This window comes from Erinaceus europaeus, chromosome 4 (genome assembly GCF_950295315.1).
Source record: "Erinaceus europaeus chromosome 4, mEriEur2.1, whole genome shotgun sequence".
In the NCBI taxonomy this organism is placed as follows: Eukaryota; Metazoa; Chordata; class Mammalia; order Eulipotyphla; family Erinaceidae; genus Erinaceus; species Erinaceus europaeus.
In genome coordinates, this window is record NC_080165.1 from 28,757,603 (window position 1) to 28,780,940 (window position 23,338).

A 23,338-nucleotide genomic window follows, 5' to 3' on the forward strand; every position below is an offset into this window, starting at 1 on the left:
TCTTCCTTGAGAACTAAAAAGTACTGTGTCCCTCCCAACCTCTGCCTTTGAGAAGTGTCTCTGCTTGATATTTGATTTGTGTCAGTTCTAAGAAAGGGCTCAGAACTCCCTTCAAACCATTGTCAGGGTGGGGCCAGGGAGGACTGAAAGTCCTTTAGTTTATATCCAGTCCTTTTCAGCCCGCATATCAGTTTAAGTGAAGAAAGAGAATTAATTCCATTGTGACTTGGGATTTGTTTCTTCCCTGCCATCTAATTCATTTGTCAAACTGCCACTGCTGGCTGTGTGAGGAAGGCCCTGGGCTCAAACTGTAGTGGCTACAAGGAGGTCCCACAATGAGGAGACAAATGGGGAGATAAATATTATTTTTCCAGACTGGGAAGTATTACTAATGTCTTTATGCTGGAGTGACTTCATGTGACTGCTATTATTTATTGTGAAGGCATGCTTACTTGGAGAACCCCAGCCTTCCATTCCTGTTCATTGCTCACTATTTAGCTAATTTCACTACTAGGTTATTATCTCATTATATCATTTCCTTGTATATGTGCATATGCCTGTATATCTGTACATATGTGTGTTACATATAGCATTTTCTAAATATAGATATTGCTGTTATTCATACACATATATATTTAATATTTTATACTAATTCAATAAACAAAATTCTACCCTACTTTGTGGCTAAGGAAATTGATAAAAGTCTAATCCCTTCTTTGCTAGTAGGACTTTTATCCAGGGACATCTACCAGACATAATGATGTGCTGGGTGCAATAGAAGTTTTTCAGTTTATCCACTCTTAAGTGGTATGGGCACCATTACATTTTACGAGTGTAAGGAGGTAATTTCCCCGTTCTCATACACCCACAGAGAGCCCAAGGTTAGAACCCACATCTATCTGCATGACTCCTTACAGCCCTCTTTTTCCCTTAATTTGGAACATGTTATTATTTAAGTATGTACAAACATTCCACAAAAACTACATTAGTTCTTATGACATCTAAAGAGCCACACAAAATAAAATGTTAACCACATGCCAACTGCAAAATGAAATCATCCAAAGTCATAGTGATATTTTAATATAATGGGTAGTAGTCTTAAAATCTGTTGCTCACCCTTGTTGCGTTAAACAGCAGAAAGGTATGTCTGCACATTCTGTTTCATCTGTTTAGGCACTTTAATTTGAAATATTCCAGTGTCCACAATGACTCTTCACATAATTTTGCTGTCTAAAATCAAGTTGATAATTTTTTAAATAAATCGCTTTGTTGGGGGAAATTATTTATAAGATTGTTGTTGTCACCAGTGTACAATTTCACATCTCCCCATGGTAGATTCCCAACACATCTCAGCTTCTACCAACTTGTCTTCTCCTTCTATTGCAGGACAACATCAGACCCCTTCCATCTGCCTCCTTCAGCACCCTGAATCTGCTGCAGTAAATCTGTATCTAGTCAAACTTTGTCCTATATTTTCCCTTTTGGTCCCAAAGGACCAGTGACATATAGAGAAGTGGTATATACATACAGAAATAGGATGTTACTCGGCTGTAGGATATGGGCTGACAAGATAGCTGAAATGGAGATTGTGCCTGCTTTTCATGCGCCTGACCCAGGTTTGAGCCTGGCTCAGTGCAGTGAAGGAAGTTTTATTGTCATAGTGTCTTTCCTTCTGTCTGTCTCTCCTTATATCTGAAAAAGTTGACTCAGAGCAGTGAAACCCCTGTGATAACAACAACAATACCAAAAGCAAGATAAGGTTATCAGTTTTAAGGTTTTGTTGGCAAGGATGCTCAGATTTCCCTTTCTACCTCGGGATCTGATCCCTCACATCAAAGAAGTGCCTTCTGATGGCGCTGCTAAACTGTCTGCTTCTTGGAGATAAAGCTGGATTTGTGACATTGTTAAAATATTGATTAAGTAAGTACTTAGTCCATTTATGACTGGAATCAAGCCTAGAAAATTTCATTCTTGCCTGATTCCTAGTGCTGTCTTGCTGAAGACACTGTCCTTTACAGGGACAAGGGCACAGGACCCAGGTCTCAACCTGAGCCTAGTTCCCAGGGTATGTGAGAACTCAGCTTTCCTGTGAATGTGTTCAAACCACTGTGGAACCTGCATTTGTATGGTCTGCCGTGGTGATGCTTAGTATAATGATATATACAAATATGGGTTCTGAAGTTTTGGGTGAATACTTGATAAGGTCTGCTCATCCAGCCCAGTAGGTTTATTTTTGAAGCCAAAGGCCCATTACCTATTGCATCAGAGGAGCAAACACTGTCATACAGGCTCCTTTCCTTTCCTTTCCTTTCCTTTCCTTTCCTTTCCTTTCCTTTCCTTTCCTTTCCTTTCCTTTCCTTTCCTTTCCTTTCCTTTTCCTTCCCTTCCTCTTCTTTCTTCTTTTCTTTTCTTTTCCTTTCTTTTCTTTTTATGAATGAAAAGACCTTTCTTGTAACATGGAGTGCGAAGGTGGGAGCAATACTCAGATCTGCCTCTTAGCCCCTTTATTTGGGAAATATTTATACAGGTAGGAAAAGTAGCTTGGATGTTCTGTCTTGTCTGTTTAATGAAAAATGGCAGATGACTTTCAGGACAAACAGAATTAGGGGCCTTTGGGGAAAAACAGGAAGTACGGGTTTCAGGGTACAGAATGAGGGTGGTCTTGAAGTTATCAGTCATCTAACTTTATGGTTGATGTGTTTCTCTGTATTTCCTCTTCAGATATAAGTTGTAACTGGTTTTAGATCCTTCTGGTTGTTTTGAAGGTAAAAGGCAAGCAGGAAGAAGGGTGGGGTATCTAAGTGCATTTTTTGCTTGTTTTTCCTTCCTGTAGAAAACCTCTTGCCATGCAGAGTGCTAAAGAGGTTATTATTTATCAGCTCCAGTTTATCCTTGTCAGGTAACTCTATCCCATTAGGGCCACAGTTTCATTGTCATATAGACTAAGATTTTCATTAATATGAAAACATAAAATTTGAACACTCTTAATGACTACCAAGCATCCACAGGTTCCCTAGTCAAGCAGTTCCTAGTCTAGAGCCTCTGGGTGACTCTGCCCAGATATCATTCCTGCTCCCTGCAGCTCCCACTTCCTCTGTGATGACTTGATTTCTTGATGACTTGACTGAACCCTGCTCCCTGTTCCCCTGTTCCCTTTATGTTCTGCCTTCCCCTCTGGGTCTCCATCTAGCCCCATCTCCAGTATTTCAAGAACAAGGCACTTTCCCCAATTTGACTGAGCCCTTCTCACTAAGGAGTCTGAGCAGAATGGATGTGACTTCCCCATAGGGAGTTAGTATATGTGCAGGGACAGGGAAAGTTTCTCAAAGGGCTCAGGCAGTGCAGGAACATGCTGGCCCAATAAGTTGCCTGGCCATTATTCCGTAGGCACAATAGAACTACCACCAACTTTCTGAGACAAAAAGCAACGCGTTCTGTTCTGTTTTGGGGAGAGAGCTCCGGGAAGCCTGTCTTTCTTTTTTTTTGTGGTCTACCTTGAAGCAGTTGGTGTAGTTTAACCAGTTTGACCTGATAATTTCTTCTTCGATGCAGAAAGAAAAAATTAAACAGAGATCTCTTCCTCCAAATCTGTATGTCCCATAAGTGAAGCATACCAAAACCACTCTCTCAGGAGTCATCCTTCAACTTCTTCATGTTTACATGGGCTCCCGTTTTTGAAGCATACTAACCACGTGTACTACTGGAACTTTCACATGAGCTTAGGGTTGTCAGGAAATATCAGGTTGCTCTCAGATGTGGGAATTTTGTTCTTTAAAGGGGTTTAATTGAATTATGGAATATACCACCTAGTGGGTCTCAAACTAAAGTCCAGAATAGTGCTATGCCCAAATCCCTTTGTAATCATTACCCAAAGACACAGTGGTGTTCTTTGACCTGTCCCTGGCCAGATCTTATTTTCCATTTCCTTGGTTGGGTCACTGTCGGTTCTTTTTTCATGTTCTCTTCAGGGGATAATTGCTCCTCTGCTATTTTTCCAAGCTTTCCTTTTTTTGGCATTTTTCCTTTCTACCTTGTGATAGTAGAATCAAATGTTTGCACAGTTGGGTTTCTCCTTCATCACTGCTGCTTTGGCATCTGTGTAGAGCAGGGTGAGAATATGGTGAGAGGGAGAGGCCAGACTGCCTGGAGCAGACTGAAAAATCATCCCTTATGTCTCCATTCTTCTTTTTAAAGAGATGATGAGGCAAGACAGTTGAGAACCTTAGGAGGATAGCCTTCTGCAAAGTTATGCAGACTTCTGATCTCTTCCAATTTGAAAGTTACTGTGAGTCATTTACAAACATGAATCTGAAAATTTGCACAAAGGATTAGAAACAGGGTTGTTACATGTCAAAGTTATAAAAGAAAAAAGTAAACTCAAATGGGAAAATACAGGCTTTTATTTTCTCATCTCTTCTCTCACATGATCCTATAAGACAATGCAAACATATTGTAATAAATTATTTCTTTTTAATTTTTTAATATCTTTATTTATTGGATAGAGACAGCCAGATACGTAGAGGGAAGGGGTTGATAGAGAGGGAGAGACAGAGAGACATCTGCAACATTGCTTCACCACTCACAAAGCTTTCCCCCTGCAGACGGGGACTGGGGGCTCAAACCTAGGTCCTTGCGCATTGTCACATGTGCACTCAATCAGGTGTGCCACCACCTGGTCCCGTAATAAATTATTTCTAAAGAGACACTTAGGCCAGTGTTCAGACCAGAGTTTGAGAGAACTTGCTACATTGATGAAGATGTTCTCTGTATGCATGGCTCAGTGTCCCGCCTATAAGCTAGAGGTGGCTGTTGAGCACTTAAATATAGCTGGTGTGGCTGAGGAACTAAATTTATAACTTTAATTTTAATTCAGAGCCAGTAGGTGGTTACAGTATGGGTCAACTTCATGAGTAATATGGCACTAAACTGACATTGTATCTACCAGAACTCTAATCTCACTACAAGTTACAAGCTCATCTCTTTATCTTCCTGGTGAATCTCCCATCTGGATGACCCAGTAGGCATTTCAGGTTCAGTGTGATCAGAATAAAGCCCTCATTCCTCCCACAGTCCTCACTGCTACCCTGCTCTAGGCCTCATAGTCACAATGGATAGAACCACTACCTATTGCAATTACTAAGCCAAAAATGTTGGAGGGACACTTCTCTCTCCCTTGATTAGTTAATCATCTTATTTTTTAATGTTATATTTCTTTTATTTTAATTTTTTAATATTTATTTATTCCCTTTTGTTGCCCTTGTTGTTTTATTGTTGCAGTTACTATTGTTGTTGTTACTGATGTCATCGTTGTTGGATAGGACAAAGAGAAATGGAGAGGAGAGGGGAAGACAGAGAGGGAGAGAAAGATAGACACCTGCAGACCTGCTTCACCACTTGTGAAGTGACTCCCCTGTAGGTGGGGAGCCAGGAGCTAGAACCAGGATCCTTCAGCTGGGCCCTTGTGCTTTGCGCCACGTGCGCTTAACCCACTGTGCTACCGCCCAACTCCCAATATTATATTTTAATGAGAGGAAGATATGGAGACACCAGAACTCTACTGAGCTCTTGCTTATGTCAGTGCCCAGGAATCGAACCTGGGACTTCAGAGCCTCAGCCATGAAAGTCTTTTGCAGAACCATTATGCTATTTCTCCAGGCCAGGATGTTGTCTTAGCTTTTCCTCCAAATTACATTTTGGGAGCTTCAATTTCTCTCCACCTCAGCTATAGTTTCTTAAGAGTGAAGACTTTCTTTTCTTACACAGTTTACTATAATAGCTTGCTGACTCATCTTAAGTTCAGACCTCTGCAACTGTTCACTAACAAACAAGATGACATATATACAGGCTGAATCAGAGGATTGTCTTACTTATCTATTTCAAGTCTTCTGTAGTAGTTAGTAATCCTTTCATTGTGAAAGACTGGAAACCTCAATGACAGTGATTCCAACAAAGCAGAGATTTATTTCTGCTATCAGTATAGTCACTTCAGGACTGAGATGAGCAGTCTCAAGGCACTGGGGTCATGCTAATTCACCCACCATAACCATATTCCATCCAGCAGAGATGTAGAAGAGGGAACACTTCTTCCTCTTAAGTTCACGTCTCAGATGCTATGGACACTTCTTTTACACACCATCAGTCAGAACTTCATTTCTGCCCATATCCAATTGCATTGGTTGACTGGGAAATATCATCTGATTTTGTATAGTTACCACTCTGCAGAAAGGCAGAATTGACTTGGGAGGTTTACGGTACTTTTTCCCTATGCATTTCAACAACTTTGGCTGTACAACCCAAACTTTTAATCATAGCCTGCACTTATCTGGTCTGATTCCAGTACCATAGTCCAGCCACACTGACCCATTTTCACTTTTCTGCATGTCAAGTTCCAGTTTATTCCTTGGTCATCTGTATTAGCCTTTCTTGCAGGTCTGATCATGCTTTCTACACGTGCACATCTACAGAGCTTTCTCAGACCACCCTCCCCATCACTCAGAAAAATTACCTGACCTTTATCAAGCATCTACTTTTCCTGAAGATTTATTTGTTTAAAGAGGAGAGATAAATTTGGGCACACCATCCATGAAGTTCTGCTTGTTTGGTATTCTTACTCCCATGTGATGCTGGAGATAGGACCTGGGACCTCATACATGAAAGGACGATGCTTTACAGCTGAGCAACCTCCCCAACTCTGTGAAATGTATTGATATACTTCCCCTCCATGCACACCACCCACTCATTCTAAAAGAAATTCCCCCAAAGCAGGGCCTTTATTCTTGTCCTCCTCCATATCCCTAGTACCTGGATTTACACCTGGCACAGAATGGATATTTAAATATGTGTTGGATGAATGATGAATTCATGGCACATGATGGCAAGCTATGAAGCATTATTAAAAAATAAATGTATGGGAGTCGGCGGTAGCACAGCGGATTAAGTGCACGTGGTAAGAAGCACAAGGACCAGTAAGGATCCCAGTTCGAGCCCTGGCTCCCCACCTGCAGGGGAGTCGCTTCATAGGCGGTGAAGCAGGTCTGCAGGTGTCTATCTTTCTCTCCCCCTCTCTGTCTTCCCCTCCTGTCTCCATTTCTCTCGGTCCTATCCAACAACAACGACATCAATAACAATAATAATAACTACAACAACAATAAAAAACAAGGGCAACAAAAGGGAAAATACATAAATATTTTTTAAAAGAATTATAAAAAATAAATGTATGTTTGATTGTAAGTATTTAAATGATGAGGGATAGAGTCTAATTCTAATACATTACAAATGAGGAACATTGACGACAGTTGATGAAGAGTTGAGATAATATGATGAGATCTGTTATGAAGATGTTACAAACTAGCTAGCTTTGGACTGGATGCCAAAAGACTTGGTTGGATTCAAAGCTGATTACTCAGTCATATCCTACAGCTGTTGGCCAATGTGGTTGAGTACTAATAGCAGTTTGAAAAGGGTCTCAATAACTTGGTGAGGAGATCTGTATACAAGCAATGTTTTAGTAAGTGTGGAGTGGGTAACCAGTCAATAATGACTAAAAGTCTAGTGTTGTCATCTTCCTTTCCTTATCTCTTCTAGTGAGTTTCTTCCGTGGCTCATGGCTATGATCTTCATCATATCGGGGGTGAGGGGTGTTGAACTGATGTTGCAAATCCTCTGCATGAGCTTAGCATCTGCCAGAATAGATAGTCACCAAGGATTTTTGAGGGGTAGATAGTAAGGATACTAAAAAAGGGAAAATACCTTATTGGGGTATTTTTGGGGTTATAAAATAACTTATTGGGGGTTTGGTAAGTTTGAGCCATTCGCTAGAGTCAGAAACTATTGCACTACATCCTCATCTGTGCATGTCATCAAATGCAGGGAAAGAATGGAATAGTAAATGTTCTGCTTTACTCAAATTGGTTGGTGTGTGGAATGTTTAGGTAGGATTTCAGCTTCAGGGTTAGAATCCTTTATTCTAATTCTGTCCATCCAGTGGTTTGATAAATAGCCAGTATATTAATGAAACCCACAGGACCTAAAATGAATGTTTAGGAAAGAAATGAGAATTCTGTATACTCCATGCCCTCACTAATTACACATACCAAAGTCAATGGCAAATGCCCAAAACACAGGGTATATGCCAGTTCCCTAGTTTCCAACCAGCCTTTGGGGCATGAAACAGATTGATCAAGAAATGCATTTGAAGTGGCCAAGGGGTACATACCTTAGAAGCCCTAAATCATTCTTTAACTGACATTAAAGCCCAGTGGTGAGCTCTGAGTACCTCCTAGTGGTTGAGAGTACTAGAATAAGGTCATTGTGACATGAATGGAATTCTTGGTCTACAAGTGTTGGTCTGCTTCTAAATTCTGCTTCTAAGACCCCTTCTGTTGTACTGCTTGATGTTGTGGTCTATTTACATAATCATTGTTTTGTTCGCACTGGTTTAATCCCCCACTGGTTCCAGTGCTTTTTCCTTCTCCCCACCCCTATCCTACATACATCCTCTTCTGACCTGACACTTCTGCCTCAGGAGATATATATAGGACAGGATTGTGATTAGAGGTAGCTAGCTTCCACTGCATTCCTCATCAATAAAGATTGAACTGCGTCCCAGCTCAGCCATGAGTCCCTGGTCGTCTCTCTCCCGCCTGCGAAGCTAGCCTGGCATCTGGCACCAAAACAGGGACTGGCACCAATGTGGGGCCTAGCCCGCCCATCCCCCAGATAAGTAAAGCCATTTAGCTACCTATCCACTATGGGCTGCCTTTCTACTTATGAAGAGGTTTCCCAAAGCCTCTACTCTTTCTTCATGAGGCAGTTTCTCTGTCTCTGGAACATTTTGCTCTGGGCCACACTTTGGTTCCCTGACCGGGAACTTTGGCTCCTTATGACCGTGATCATAGAGCTTGGGAGATGTACGGAGATTTCCCCTGGGACTTTCTGGACTCCCTCTTGCATGTTTCCCGAGGAGAAGGACTACATTTTGCTCCGGGCCACACTTTGGTTCCTTATGACCGTGATCATAAAGCTTGGGAGATGCACGGAGATTTCCCCTGGGACTTTCTGGAGTTCCTCTCCCATGTTTCCCGTGGAGAAGGACTACTCTGACTTGAAGAGCATTCTCCAGTACCCTGGCAGTCCCCAAGAATGGAGACACATGGTTAGTTCAACCCTCCTGATTTGATTCTTTATTCTATGGGAAGACGTTTTTGGGGATGGATGCCTACAATTCTGTAGGAACCGTCAGAAGCACCCTAAATGGAATTTTGAGGAGCTTTTTGGACTAGGATGCCCTCTGGGGGACTCATGATATGACATAGTAGAATCTAATAATCTGGTTCAAGTTGCGTTTCGTAAGAAAGTGATTTGAATGACTTAATTTTTGTATGACCCATTTTGCTGTGAGTATTCTGAAATTTAATTGACTTAAAAAAATTCTGGACACTGCCATGATTTCTAGAGACATCCAGAAACAATCCAAAAAATTGCTTTTTTCTCTTTTGATTTTTTTTTTTACATTTTGGAAATATTTAATCCTGAAAACTGTATGAGTATGGGCGGGGTGGATAGCGCAATGATTATGTTAATGATTTTCATGCCTAAGGGTTCTAACCATGGTTATTTTATTGAGTTTAAACTGTTTACACAACCTTAAAATCATACTAGAAAGGACTTCCAATTATAATGGAGTTATCAATTATAGTAAACTTCTAATCAGCTACAAATTTTGTTTGACAAGTAAGTGAATTACAGCTGTCAAGTCTTCACATGAAAAAGCATCTGCTCAAATGAAATCTCTGGAAATCCATTTGGACCCCTGTTCTCTGACACTGCCCACAAGATGCCATGACTACAGCAGCCCCCCCCCCCCCCAACCAATGATGTTACCTGGCACAACCTGAAGAAACAGATTCACAGACTCCAAAACTCACTCTACAGAAAAGCAGAATTCCGGTGGCTGACCTTCCCCATTGAGACAGACGTGCAGCATTTCATCCCCTGGCATTTCTTCTGTGGTCATCTGCTTTGGACCGACACTTCTGTCAGACTTACTGGTACACCTCGGGACACTTTACACAACTTTACAGCAGTTTCCCTTTACGCTGCTGGGTTTCTCAAAGATTGACTGTAGCAGTCCATATATTTTGCAGCCAGCAGCCTTGGGACTCTATAGGACATGCCTCCTCACCTGCAGGCCCTGTCCCCAGAGGCAGGAAGACACCCCCCCTCTTTACTAGGTCCTGCCCCTAGAGGCAGGAAACGCCCTTTGAGGCATGAACCCTCAGAGGCAAGAGATGCCCACAGAGGCAGAAAATGCCCTTTTGCCTTATAGGTTCTGCCGTTTGAGGCAGGAAACACCCCTTCAGACCTCCCCTTGGCATCACACTGGTTCCTGCTGCTCTCCTATTTGTTCCTCCATGTCTTATGCCAGTTCTTTTGAAAATGCCTGTACGATATAGGTTTCTGTTCACCCCACAGTCCTGATACTGTGGCCATTAGTTAAAAAGAAAGGGGGAAATGTTGGTCTGCTTCTAAATTCTGCTTCTAAGACCCCTTCTGTTGCATTGCTTGATGTTGTGGTCTATTTACATAATCATTGTTTTGTTTGCATTGGTTTAATCCCCCACTGGTTCCAGTGCTTTTTCCTTCTCCCCACCCCTATCCTACGTACATCCTCTTCTGACCTGACACTTCTGTGTCAGGAGATAGATATAGGACAGGATTGTGATTAGAGATATCTAGCTTGCACTACATTCCTCATCAATAAAGATTGAACTGCGTCCCAGCTCAGCCATGAGTCCCTGGTCATCTCTCTCCAGCCCGCGAAGTTAGCCCAGCATACAAGTATATGTTTGCACCAGAAGACTGTCTATCTGTGGGCATGGATGTAGAGCTTTCAGCAAAGGCATGGGGAAAGATGAGGGATACAGGTCATACCATGATCTTTATTCTTTTAGAGGGACTCTTTAAAATCTGATTAGTGTCTTTTGTAACTTGAAGCTCATTGTCTGAGTTGCCTAACTGTAAGTCCATTGTTCAAGCAATCATAGATTTTTTTTTTTTTGGGACCTTTCTTCAGTGTCTTTGAATATGAGATTGAGTGTGAAGAGTGTCCCATTCCTTTGGGTCTGCTTGTGGCTTCTCTCTGGCAACTGTCCCAAACAAGCCAATAACAGATGGTGGCAACTGGTCTGTTACTGTCACTCCAGAAGTCTGTTCATTTCACCCAGAACTGAGTCTTATTTGAATTACAGTATAAGGATGTCATTCTCATAGTTTATCCCACCTTTCACCTGGATGTTTCATTGTTTGAGTATAAGCAGCATCAGGTTTACAAAAAATGGCCAAAAATGTAAACTGTATGAACAGATCTTTGAAAGTGGCTTTGGTGGGGCCATTCTCGCAGGGATGGGGCCATGCTGGTGGCTTTCAAGCAGCTGGCTATGATTTGACATGCAAATATCAGTCCCTTTCTCAGGGGCCTGGTTTGCACAGGCTGAATCTGACACTTTCTCAGATCAAGAAGTGCTTCTTCCCATGTGTGTTCCAGGTCAGGTGAGCTTGTGTGATCTCTCTTGGTCACTGAACTTAGACCTTCATGAGATTCAAGAGAAGGTGATTGCAGGCAAATAGTCTGAAAAGGTATTGATGTGGGGTGGTGTGAGAGAGTGGTAGAAATGAAAGATGTCAGATAGTGCCGTCAACTTTTTTTCTGTCTTTGACCTTATTCCATTAGACCTGCCCTGGCTGTTCACTCAGAAACCACCTTGTCTTATCTCACTAGATCTCTACACACACTTAATTTTTTTTCAGTTGTGGTAAAAGCAAGACCAGAAATATAAAATTTATCATCATAGCCATTTCTAAGTGTATTTATTAATATTGTGCTTTGTACATTCACAATGTGTACAACCACCACCAACAGCCAGCTCCAACAGACCCCTTCACCAACTAACCAACTAACTCTCCATCTCCTTCTCTAGCCAATGGATCTGGCTGCTCTAGGGCCTTATATAAGTGGACATCCATCATTTATCCTTTAATGTTTGAGTTATTTCAATGAGCATAACATCCATGCATATTGTAACGTGTGCACTAATGGGTGTACCACCACTCAGCCCTCTGTTATAATTTCATCTTTAATGTTGGATAATAATGCATTGCTTGTAGAGCTTAGTGTGTTTATCTAGATATCTGTCACTGAACACCTTTTGGTGATTGCTGGATCATATGGTCTGTCTTCTTCTGCAAAAGTATTGGTCCTCAAAGCCCAGTCTAAGCTCTGGGGCTATCTCCAATCATGTGAAACATAGCCTCTTAGAGACAAGGGCCCTCAGAACCCCCAACCTGTGGGGGGAGTGGTCTCCAGCAGTGCCAGTCTCCTCTGTAACTCTAAGCACAAGGCTATTTTAAAAGGACCATGGGCCTCTTATAGCTGTTTCCCCTCCCCTTACTGTCCAAACAAGCAAACTTTTGAGGAACAGTTGTGAGAAATGAGTTACCAGGACCAGCTTGCAGAGTTCATAGATGTTGGCTTTGTCGATGGTTCTGTGGAACAATGAGGGTTTTTCTCTTTGTCTCTTTTTAGCTCTGAGGCTCATCTGCCTGCCTGCCTTTTTGCTCTGTTACTGCTTTCCCTGTTCCCTTCCCTGACTCAGTCCTTTTCTCTTCCTTACTTCTGTCCCTCCCTAGACTCCAGTAGAGTGCTTTCTGCTTCAAGGTCATGTTTCTAGTTACTGTTGAGCTGGCTCATTTAATAAATCTGCAGCAAAGGTGGGTGCGAGGAATAACATCATTGCAAGACTGGCCAGCTCCTCATGGGGCGCGAGCGCTTCCACACTACGATCATCATCTCTGGCATTATGCTATTCCACTGCAGAATACTGTGCCCCAGTATGGTTCTGTAGCCCCCATATCCATTTGGTCGATTCCAAATTATATTCCTCCATGAGGATAATTTCTGGAACCATCTGTTCCACCCCGGTTCCATGGCTGCCAGTTCTTAGCAACATCGCCCCGCCAGATATTCGTCGGGATGCGGCATCATCTAAGTTCATTTCCCACGTCTACGCTCGACCGGACCTGCCAATATATGCGGATATCTTTGCCCACCCTGTCCAACGCTTGACGTCTCGTCACCCAATCTGGTTCCCTACGCCTACACTGAACTTCTCTGTTCCAGACTCTTGGAAACAGAGTTGGCAGTCAGCTGAGGTAAAGAACAAACACCTCATCACAGACCCCTGCAAGCGTCAACCCAGCTTTGACCTAGCACGTTATGATTGGGCCCTCCTCAGTCGCTATGGAACAGGCCATGGCCGGTGCGCCGCTATGTTCCATCGCTGGGGAGCCAGAGACGACCCGAACTGCCCCTGCCGCTACAGACAGACTATGACCCACATAGTCAACGACTGCCACCTCTCCAGATTCAAAGGAGGTCTCGAAACTTTACATCAGGCTCAACCTGACGCTGTTGACTAGCTACGGAAGAAGGGCAAACGCTAGAAGAAGAAGAATTTAATAAATCCATCTCATCATATAGTTACATTTAGAAGGAGTGTGGAAAGGTGTTGTTTTTAAAGTCTGTTGAAATCTTTCCTTTGTATCTGAGACTGATGTTTAGTGGAGTCAGAGCTGTGTCATTTGTAGCATGAAGCATTTGACTCAACAAGATCTTGTTTAGATCCAGAGCTGGAACACAAGGTGTGTCATCTTGGCAGCCTCATGAGTAGATGTTCTGTAGAGAAGAACTGAAAAGAATTAGGTAACTAACACTGGCCTCCCAGCATCCCAGCTCCAATGTGTCTGCTTAAAACCTCAAAGTGTTGTGTGAGGAATGTTGGTTTGGAAGACAGAGGGTTAAATTTTCATATGGCCAGTAGCAGACAAGTGGGTTGAGTACCATAGTAAGCAATGTTCTGACTTCTGGACATGCACTGGCTGCTGTAGCCTCAGGGGACTTTCCCAAGAAACCTACAGACTGTTAGGAAAACTGAGAGGATTAGGTCCGATGGTGAGAGACAAGGCTAGTCAATAGTAAATTCAGTAGTTGGAAGGTTCAGTTAAGACATCTATGTTTTGGAACTTTTTTTTTTATTATTCCCTTTTGTTGCCCTTGTTGTTTTATTGTTGTAGTTATTATTGTTGTTGTCGTCGTTGTTGGATAGGACAGAGAGAAACGGAGAGAGGAGGGGAAGACAGAGAGGGGAGAGAAAGATAGACACCTGCAGACCTGCTTCACCGCCTGTGAAGCGACTCCCCTGCAGGTGGGGAGCCGGGGTTAGAACCGGGATCCTTATGCCGGTCCTTGTGCTTTGCGCCACCTGCGCTTAACCCGCTGCGCTACAGCCTGACTCCCATTTTGGAACTTTTTAAAATTTGTTTTATTGTAGAAAAATATGCATAACATGAAAGTTTCTTTTTAAACATTTTTTATTGTACAGTTCATTGTCATTATGTACATTCACGTGGTTGTGCAGTCACTATCATCCACCTTCAGAATTCTTTTCATCTTGAAAAACTAGAATATTTCCCCCAGTAAACATTTCTTTCCCCCACCCCACTTCTTTCCCGGACCCTGACCTACCATCCTACTCCCTGTCTCTATGAACCTGACTGTTCTAGGTATGGGATATAAGTAATGTTATGCAGTATTTGGCCTTTGTGACTGCCTTATTTCACTAAGCATGTTGTCTTCAAGGTCTGTTAATGTTGAGGTATATGTCAAAATGTCGTTTGTAAGGCCAAATAATAATCTGCTATATCTATAGGCCACATCTTGTGTATACAGTCTTTCATTAGCAGATACTAGAGTTGTTTCCACCTTTTGGCTATTGTGAATAATGCTACTATGAACACAGAAGTGTAACAGTCTGTTGTAATTTCCACATTTCTTTAAAGAAAACTGAGTTAAAAAAAATTAAATGATTCATTTTGTTTGGTGGGGGAATGGGGAGAGGCTGTGAATCAACTCTAGTATAAGCGGTGCTGGGAATCAAACTCAGAACCGCATGCTTGGAAATCCAGAACCTTACCACTGTGCCACCTCCTTGGCCACTGCTTTCCCTTCATTTTTATTTTTTATTTTTATTTTTAAAGGATTCTTTTTTATATATGTTTATTTTCCCTTTTGTTGCCCTTGTTGTTTTTTATTGTTGTTGTAGTTATTATTATTGATGTCTTCATTGTTAGATAGGACAGAGAGAAATGGAGAGAGGAGGGGAAGACAGAGAGGGGGAGAGATAGACACCTGCAGACCTGCTTCACTGCCTGTGAAGCAACTCCCCTGCAGGCACGGAGCCAGGGGCTCGAACCCGGATCCTTACACTGATCCTTGCGCTTCGCACCATGTGTGCTTAACCCACTGCGCTACCACCTGACTCCTGGCTTCCCTTCTTTACAGAATATACTCAGAAATGTAGTTGCTTCGTCTTATGTTCTAAAAACTTCCAAGTTATTTTATTCTATTGAGACTATGCTTAAAGATCTCACTTATTGCTATCATTTAGTCTTTCAAAGTTTGCATTGACATATATTTTGAAGAACTAGAAGCAGTAGAATGCAAAAATATAGTTGTTGTTTAGTAATTAAAATACATGTTTTTGTTTTGTTTTGTTTTGTTTGCTTCCAGGGTTATTGTTGGAGCTCAGTGCCTGCACAAGGAATCCAATGCTCCTGGAGGCTATTTTTTTCCTTTTGTTGCCCTTGTTGTTTATCATTGTTTATTGTTGTTGTTATTGATGTTGTTGTTGTTGGATAGGACAGAGAGAAATTGAGAGAGGAGAGAAAGACAGGGAAATAAAGATAGACACCTGCAGACCTGCTTCACTGCTTGTGAAGTGACCCCCCCTGCAGGTTGGGAGCCAGGGGCTAGAACTGGGATTCTTATGTTGGTCCTTGTGCTTTGCACCATCCGCTGCACTACTGCCCGGCCCCCTACAGTACATGTTTGAGCTAGGTTGTATGATAATGATGAAGAAACCAAAAGTTGGTATTGTTTGAAATCTTCTTTGTAAATATATATAGTTACCCATGCTTGGTTTTGCCACTAGAATAAAATGTTCTTATAACTGATTTTACTACCTATATGACTTAAAAGAACTTAAACATTCATACCTACTCATCTATACTTTTAAAGAATCAAGAAATATCTTTAAATGAATGCTTATTCCAAATGAGTCTGATAAATTAAAAGCTACTATCATAAAGTTGATACTCAGGAAGATTCTTTTTGTTGTTATTGTTATTGTTTTGCCTCCAGGGTTATTGCTGGGGCTCAGTGCCTGCATTATGAATCCACTGCTCCTGGAGGCTATTTTTTCCCTTTTGCTGCTCTTGTTTATCTTCGTTGTTGTTGTTATTATTATTGTTGTTGCTGTGATTGCTGCCGTTGTTAGATAAGAAAGAGAGAAACCCGAGAGAGGAGGAGAGGTCAGAGAGGAGGAGAGAAAGACACACCTGCAGACCTGCTTCACTGCTTGTGAAGCGACCCACCTGCAGGTGGGGAGCTGGGGACTCGAACCGGGATCCTTCCGCTGGTCCTTGTGCTTTGCACCACCTGCGCTTAACCCACTGCACTACCGTCGGATCCCCAGGAAGACTCTTTATTGAAATTTGGCTTTTGCAAACCTTTACACTCATAACTACAGATACACTAACATTCAATTCAATGTACAAATAACTGTTCTGTACAAAACTGCTATGTTTCTTCCTATAGCAGACTATATTTGGTCACCATGTGCTATATTAAGTGCCTTCTAATTTTTGTCCTGACACCTTGCATTGTCTGTATGTTTAAGTACTTAAAGTGTTCACATTTGTGGAAATTAACAGTTGTCTTAATGTTATCTCAATCCCTGAGTTGAAGCACAGAGGCTGTTAAAACCTCTTTTGTTCTTTTTCTACCCTGTAGGCTATGGGAGCCTGAGGGCTTTTTAACTATATGTAGGCTTTTTAGCTTACTCACTCCTGAACAAGAGCTGTATCAGGATGGGGGAGAGATATCACAGTGGTTATGCAGAGAGACTCTCATACCCCAAGGATCCAAAGCTGTGGGCTCAATTCAGCTGTTCCACCAGTAGCCAGAACCAAGCTGGGCAATACTACTTGGCCCTGTTAGTTTCCAAACAAATCCCATTTATACTCTGTGGGTTCTGCTGCAATTATTCACCGTGTCTTCCAGTTCATCAGGAGAACAATGTGGAAAGGCTTCCACTTTATAGCCCCACCTCTAGTCCACTGGGGTACAGATGTTTTGAGTTTCTCAACCAGTTCTCTGCCCCCTCCCCCCCATGTCAGTGTGGGGCCTCCCGGCTGCTGTACCAACCTCCAAGGGACAGTAATAGCAATGGAGACTCACAGTTGCATTTGGTGAGCCTTAGGGAAGTCCTCTTTTCCCCTCAGCAGTCTTTTTGTTGGTAAAATAGACTGGAGGTGGCGCCTCAACTGGCAAACTGCCGGACTGTTACCAGCTGCTCAGGAGTAGATAAGGGCTTTAGCCCCAGGAGTCTCTCCTTGGGCTCCTCGCTGTCCAAGAGCCACATGTGTTTTCACTCACCACTGACTTGGTGGGTTCCCAACGTAATTCTAGTCCTGTCTTGTTGCAGTCCCAGGTGATCTCCTTTGATATTCCTAGTTGATCGGGAAGAGTGTGTATATTTAAGTAATGGTTTATGTAACACCCTTGCTACTTGGAGGGGCTGGCATTGTTTTCAACCAAGAAGACACTAGACGGGACATTAGCAGAACAAGCTGATGTTGCCATAGAAAGAAAAATCTCTTTAGAAGATACTTCTGGTAATGCCTCTTTGCTCCATAGCTTAAATCTCTCAAAGCCTTATGTAGCTTTGGGAATAAACTCCCCATTTTTCATAATTAAACCCAGTGGTTCCTCCATCTCCACCTCACTTACCAGTTTCACTTTCTTGAAAACTTTATAATCTGTTGCATCTCTGAATTCTTGCACAGATTGTCCTTTGCTAGCATATTCCCTCCATAATTTTTTCTCAGGGGGAAATCTTTTCATCAGTTCTTTTTTTCTGCCCCCTTCCAGGGTTATTGCTGGGGCTTGGTGCCTGCACTATAAATCTATGAATTCACTGTTCCTGGAGGCCATTTTTCCCATTTTGTTGCCCTTGTTGTTTACCATTGTTGTTGTTATTATTGTTTTTACTGTTATAATTGTTGTTGGATAGGACAGAGAGAAATTGAGAGAGGACAGGAAGACAGACAGGGGGAGATAAAGATAGACACCTGCAGACCTGCTTAACCACTTGCGAAACGATCCCCTGCAGGTAGGGAGCTGGGGGCTTGAACTGGGATCCTTATGCTGGTCCTTGCACTTCACTCCATGTGCGTTTAACCCGCTGCACTACCACCCAGCCCCTGTCATCAATTCTTTTAGTAAAATATGTACTTTTTTTTCCCCTCAGAATTTCCTCCTGCCCCTCATATCTGAGTTGGTGACTCTTAGTCTGATTATGAGGAATGTGACTTATCATGTAGTAGCAAGTAAGTTGTAAGTAGTATGCCTGGTATCTGGTCAAGACTACAGGAGAAGAAATAGAATCAGAAAAGTTAACCCCAGGGCTCCTGATCCCATCCTCATGGTGACCCCAGAGGAAAGGAACTTTACTTATCCCTCTTCCAGATGGCTCATGAAGCATAGAAGAGGCTGGAGACATACCTAGAGTCACTGGACAGCGAGTACACGCTGAAACCAAGATGGGACCCACATTTTCACTTTCCAGCATTATGCTATCAACACAAATGCTTCAAATTTGACTCTGGTTACATTGTTGCTGGGGAATGATTCTGAAACAGGTGACCTGGTTGACTCTCAGTTTGCTTGTGTACAACTTACGTCAGAACAGCTGTGGCCAGGACCTTTGGTCAGTCCTGATGATGGCTATAAGCACTTAGATGAAGGAGGCGTACATAGCATGTAGTCTGGGACCATCAGCCATTTCTCTAAGCATCTCAAAGCATCCACAAAACCCTGTCTCTGTCTTTTCCTTTGATACGTATTTGAAGAATTTTTGAACAGTCAACTACACCAAAGAGTGTGAAGTCCCTGGTGCTTTTTGACGCTATTTCTGTTGAAATTGGACCAGTTCATGTACCTAATTCTGGCCAAAGATCTGTGAGCAAAAATGGCACATGCTTTCTGTTCTGGAGCATTTAATCACCTGAAAGAGATGCTTTAAAACTCTAGCACATCGACTGGAAACACTGAAGATGGTGGTTGTTCTTTTAACCTGGATCGCCAAGTGACAAACATGAACAGCCTTCCTGTAAATCTTAGGGGGTAGGGGTGTGGGGAAGGCTGGAGGATCAATGGACATGTAGTATGAGCAAGGAATATACTGTGGATATTTTAAGTCTCCAAAACTTTAAGAGGTCTTCATTCTTACAATATGATAGAACTCATGACTAATACACAACCCATAGCAGTTGTGTGCCCTCACAAATGGCTTGTTTATACCATTTTTTAAAAAAGTGAGTTGACATCAGTTAAGATTAACATGAAAGGGGAGTTGGGCGGTAGTGCAGCGGGTTAAGCGCAGGTGGCACAAAGCGCAAGGACTGGTACAAGGATCCCAGTTCAAGCCCCTGGCTCCCCGCCTGCAGGGGAGTTGCTTCACAGGTGGTGAAGCAGGTCTGCAGATGTTTATCTTTCTCTCCCCCTCTCTGTCTTCCCCTCATCATCTCATCATCTCATTTTTCTCTGTCCTATCCAACAATGACAACAACAAGAATAACTACAACAACAAAAACTACAAGGGTAACAAAAGGGAATAAATAAATAAATAAAACGAAAGAAAGAAGAAAAAAAGATTAGCATGAAAGAATGTTAATGTTGACTGTGGGCGTATAGAGTCTGATACACAATAAATGGAAAGTTTCAAAGGGTAGTCCATTTTCATAGGACATTTTGTACTTGTTGATTTAAATCTACCAAAATGACTGGTTTTGTGATAACATCAAGAAACATTTGGTTCATGAGTTGGGCATTGTTAAGGGACTCAACCATGTATAAGTACTATTATATATAAACATTTGAATGTATTCAAACTAATCACTCCTTTTTAGTACATGGATTATATTTCATATCATTGTGGTTTGAAAGAGTACTCTATAGTGCTTCCAGTAACACCTTACTCTGTTAGCTGTCATAGGACAGTTTAGCATCAAGGTCATGTTCAGTGAATTCTTCCTGTTTGTCCACACGAGTTGCCGTCCTTTTGAAGCTTTTGTCTGAACATTTCCAAAACCAGCTTGATTTTGAGTTTGAACAAACCATGCCTTTCATTCACTCCTTAGGGCTATCCAAGAACATGTTCCTACTAATTGTCATAAATAATTATTTTTTAGGATTTCTGTACCTTTTAATTTGTCTCTAGTTCATTATCATATTTGGGATTTTTTTTTTCTTTCTCTTGTTCATGTGTATTCTCTCTTTCTAAAGATTCAAATTAATCCTGTCGTAATATCCTTGATAGTAATGAAATGTCTGCACTTTACTCATCACTGCTAATGAACAAATCCACAGGAGCCCTTTAAAAGGCTTCTGGGAACCAAGGGAGGCAGAGGCAGCAGTAACCTGAGCCACACCAGCTGCATGACTTCAGTCTGAATTGCATAAGTTTCTACCTTAAGCACATACTCCAGAGGTGTAGGTTTTCAGCTTTTAGGTTTTCAGCTTGTGTTCAAGGTGATATGTGTGTGTGTGTGGGGGGGGGGGGAGTGCACATAGAATTAGTGGGAGAAACTGAGTGAGTACCAGGTACAGGGGGGAAAATGGCAAAATTCCAACCCTGTCAAAATGTGAGGTGTGATTGCCTTTCTTTACAGAAGCTATAATTCCCAAACCAATTAGAAATGCTGTCCATCTTGCTACCCCAGACCCTGCAATTGTGATGTCATGAATTTGTTGTGGATGTCCTTTGGTTGATAGATGTAAATTTCCTCATTACAATGAGAAGCATACCCCTGAACTTTGTCAGAGGCCATTAGCTGATTTTTAAAAAAGTATATGGATCCTCATTAAAAAGGCAGCCCTTTCCTCCAAAGAACTTCCAGTCTAGTAGCAGTATGTAAGACTTTTGCCAAGAAGAAAGGGCATATTTGGAAGAGCAGACTCATGAGCCCCTTTGGTAGAAATGAATGTTTTAAATTTCTCCTCTAGAATAGGCACCATACTAGAGAAGGGGACCAGGTACAGGAGAAACTCCCCAGGGAGCTCATTATGGGAATAAGACTTACATCATGGAGAAACAGGGCAGATAGGGACAGGCTGTCAGGGAGGCCCACACCCAATGCCTACAAAGACCTGCTTTGCATGCGTTGCAACGTAGTATCCAGGCCACAATCTGATTCATGCTTTGTGTTATAATCAGATGCTGAGAGAGGTTAAAAGATGTACCGAAGGCTAGACAGGTGATGTCTGAATCAAACTCAAGCCTCCTGAATATGAATAGCTTGTGCTCATGCTCCTTGAGAAAAGAATCCAAAATTATCAGGAAATACAGAAAATTGATTTCTACTGCCTAAGGAGTACACAAGCAATGGTTTCTTTATAAAAAGTTTGTTTTAGGGGGCCGGGCGATAGTGCAGTGGGGTAAGCACATATGGCACAAAGCACAAGGACTGGCGTAAGGATCCCGGTTTGAGCCCCCAGCTCCCTAGCCTGCAGGGGGTCACTTTATTAGAGGTAAAGCAGGTCTGCAGGTGTCTGTCTTTATCTCCCCCTGTCTATCTTCTGATCCTCTCTCAATTTCTCTCTGCCCTATCCAACAACGATAACAGTAACAACAGTAATAATAATAACAACAACGATAAACAACAAGGGCAACAAAAGGGAATAAAAATGGCCTCCAGGAGCAATGGATTTGTGGTACAAGCACTGAGCCCCAGCAATAACCCTGGAGCCAAAAAAAAAAAAAAGGTTTGTTTTAAATTCCCCTCCAGCCTGCCAGCAAGCAGTAAGTGCTGAGACCTGGGTCAAGTTCTCTGGTCCTTAGGCCTCTAATTACTGGGAGAACTGTCCAGTTTCTCGCTGCTCGTGCTTGATGGACTTTGGCCATGTTGCCCTCTCACCTCCCACTCCCAGGGCACCCACTTGGCTGACGTGGGACCAGCTAGGGACCAGCAAAGTTTCTGAGGGTCACTGAGCAGGAAGCACATCTCCACTAACTGGTGGCAATACCGATGGTTAAAGGATGGACATGTAAATATGGATCACCCTGTTAGAGATGTGCTGTCTTTGATGATTCCAAGTAAACAGATTGACAAGGATTTCCCCAGCTTTCTACACGCACCCCTCCTAAACCCGAACATTCCTACCAGCACTGTCGTGGGTTGAGCCATCCATATACATTTTGTCTCTGATGTGATGGCCACTAGACCATGGAAGGGATTTGGTGTACACAAGGAGTGTGTGTTCTCTGGAGGAGATAAGACTTCCGTGTGAAACCGGAATCCTTCCTCCTCCCTGAGTCTCTAGCTTGGTTTTAGTAGGTCTTACTTTCAGTTGTTTGGTGGTCTCCTTTCTCTTTGTAGAGCATGCCACAAGTCGTTCTCATCCTGCAGCTTCCCATCATTCACTGCAGTGCAAACTTTGAGGAGCTGTTTGACTTCTCAGTTAGCATGCAGTTGCTCTGGGTGGTGACCAGCATCAGAGCCAGAAGAGGTGGTGCCTCCCTTGATGCTGTTTACAGATTGGAGAAAGAAATGTCTTCATTTAGTCACCACATTGTTTAGGCACCAAGATGTCAGCTGCCCTGCAAGAGGGTCTGTGAGCCCCCACGGTAGCAGGAGACTCTGAGCTGCGCACATGAACTCGGTGGTGGTGGGAGGCTCTTCCCATACTCCCCACTGCTCTCCTTCCCCCACCTGTTTAATCTGCGCCCAGCCCTCTTGCCCATGCTTTCATCTCTTCCCTCTGTTTCCCAGTTCTACCAGTATCTCACTGGTTGGCTGCAAAAATCCTTTTACTTTTCTTTTAACTCTGACCTACTTCATGAATTTACACGTCACCTTACACAGGGGTCATGCTAACCTCTGCATCACTAGGAAACACAAAGACCCTCTTTTTTTTTTTCTTTTTGACAAAGCCTTATATTTAAATACAGGTGATATTCAATGAGGACATGCATAGAAGTGCAAATTGTTGAGACGTCTACCTTTTGCTGTGCTCAGAATAAAGGAGAACTGTATAAGGTTTTATGTGAATTGAATAGATAATCTTCATTTTTACATATGATATATTTATAGAGGGAGAATGAATGCTGTTATGAGGAAATGCTAATGTGATAAAAATCATTTTCTTGTTTCTTATTTTATT

General features: G+C 42.4%; 1 protein-coding gene across 5 annotated transcripts in view; it reads left to right on the top strand.

The window, feature by feature from the left end:
- The window catches only part of SLC22A23 (solute carrier family 22 member 23), a 187,144-nt gene that overhangs the window by 66,255 nt on the left and 97,551 nt on the right, over positions 1-23,338 (top strand). Inside the window, exon 4 of one of the 5 annotated variants that reach the window (XM_060189148.1) lies at positions 18,644-19,495. The exons of the other annotated variants lie outside the window; for them this stretch is intronic. Coding sequence (XP_060045131.1) covers positions 18,644-18,654 — 11 coding nt within the window. The 3' untranslated portion in view covers positions 18,655-19,495. Of the gene's footprint in view, positions 1-18,643; positions 19,496-23,338 lie in introns of those variants that run through there. 5 annotated transcript variants of the gene reach the window in all.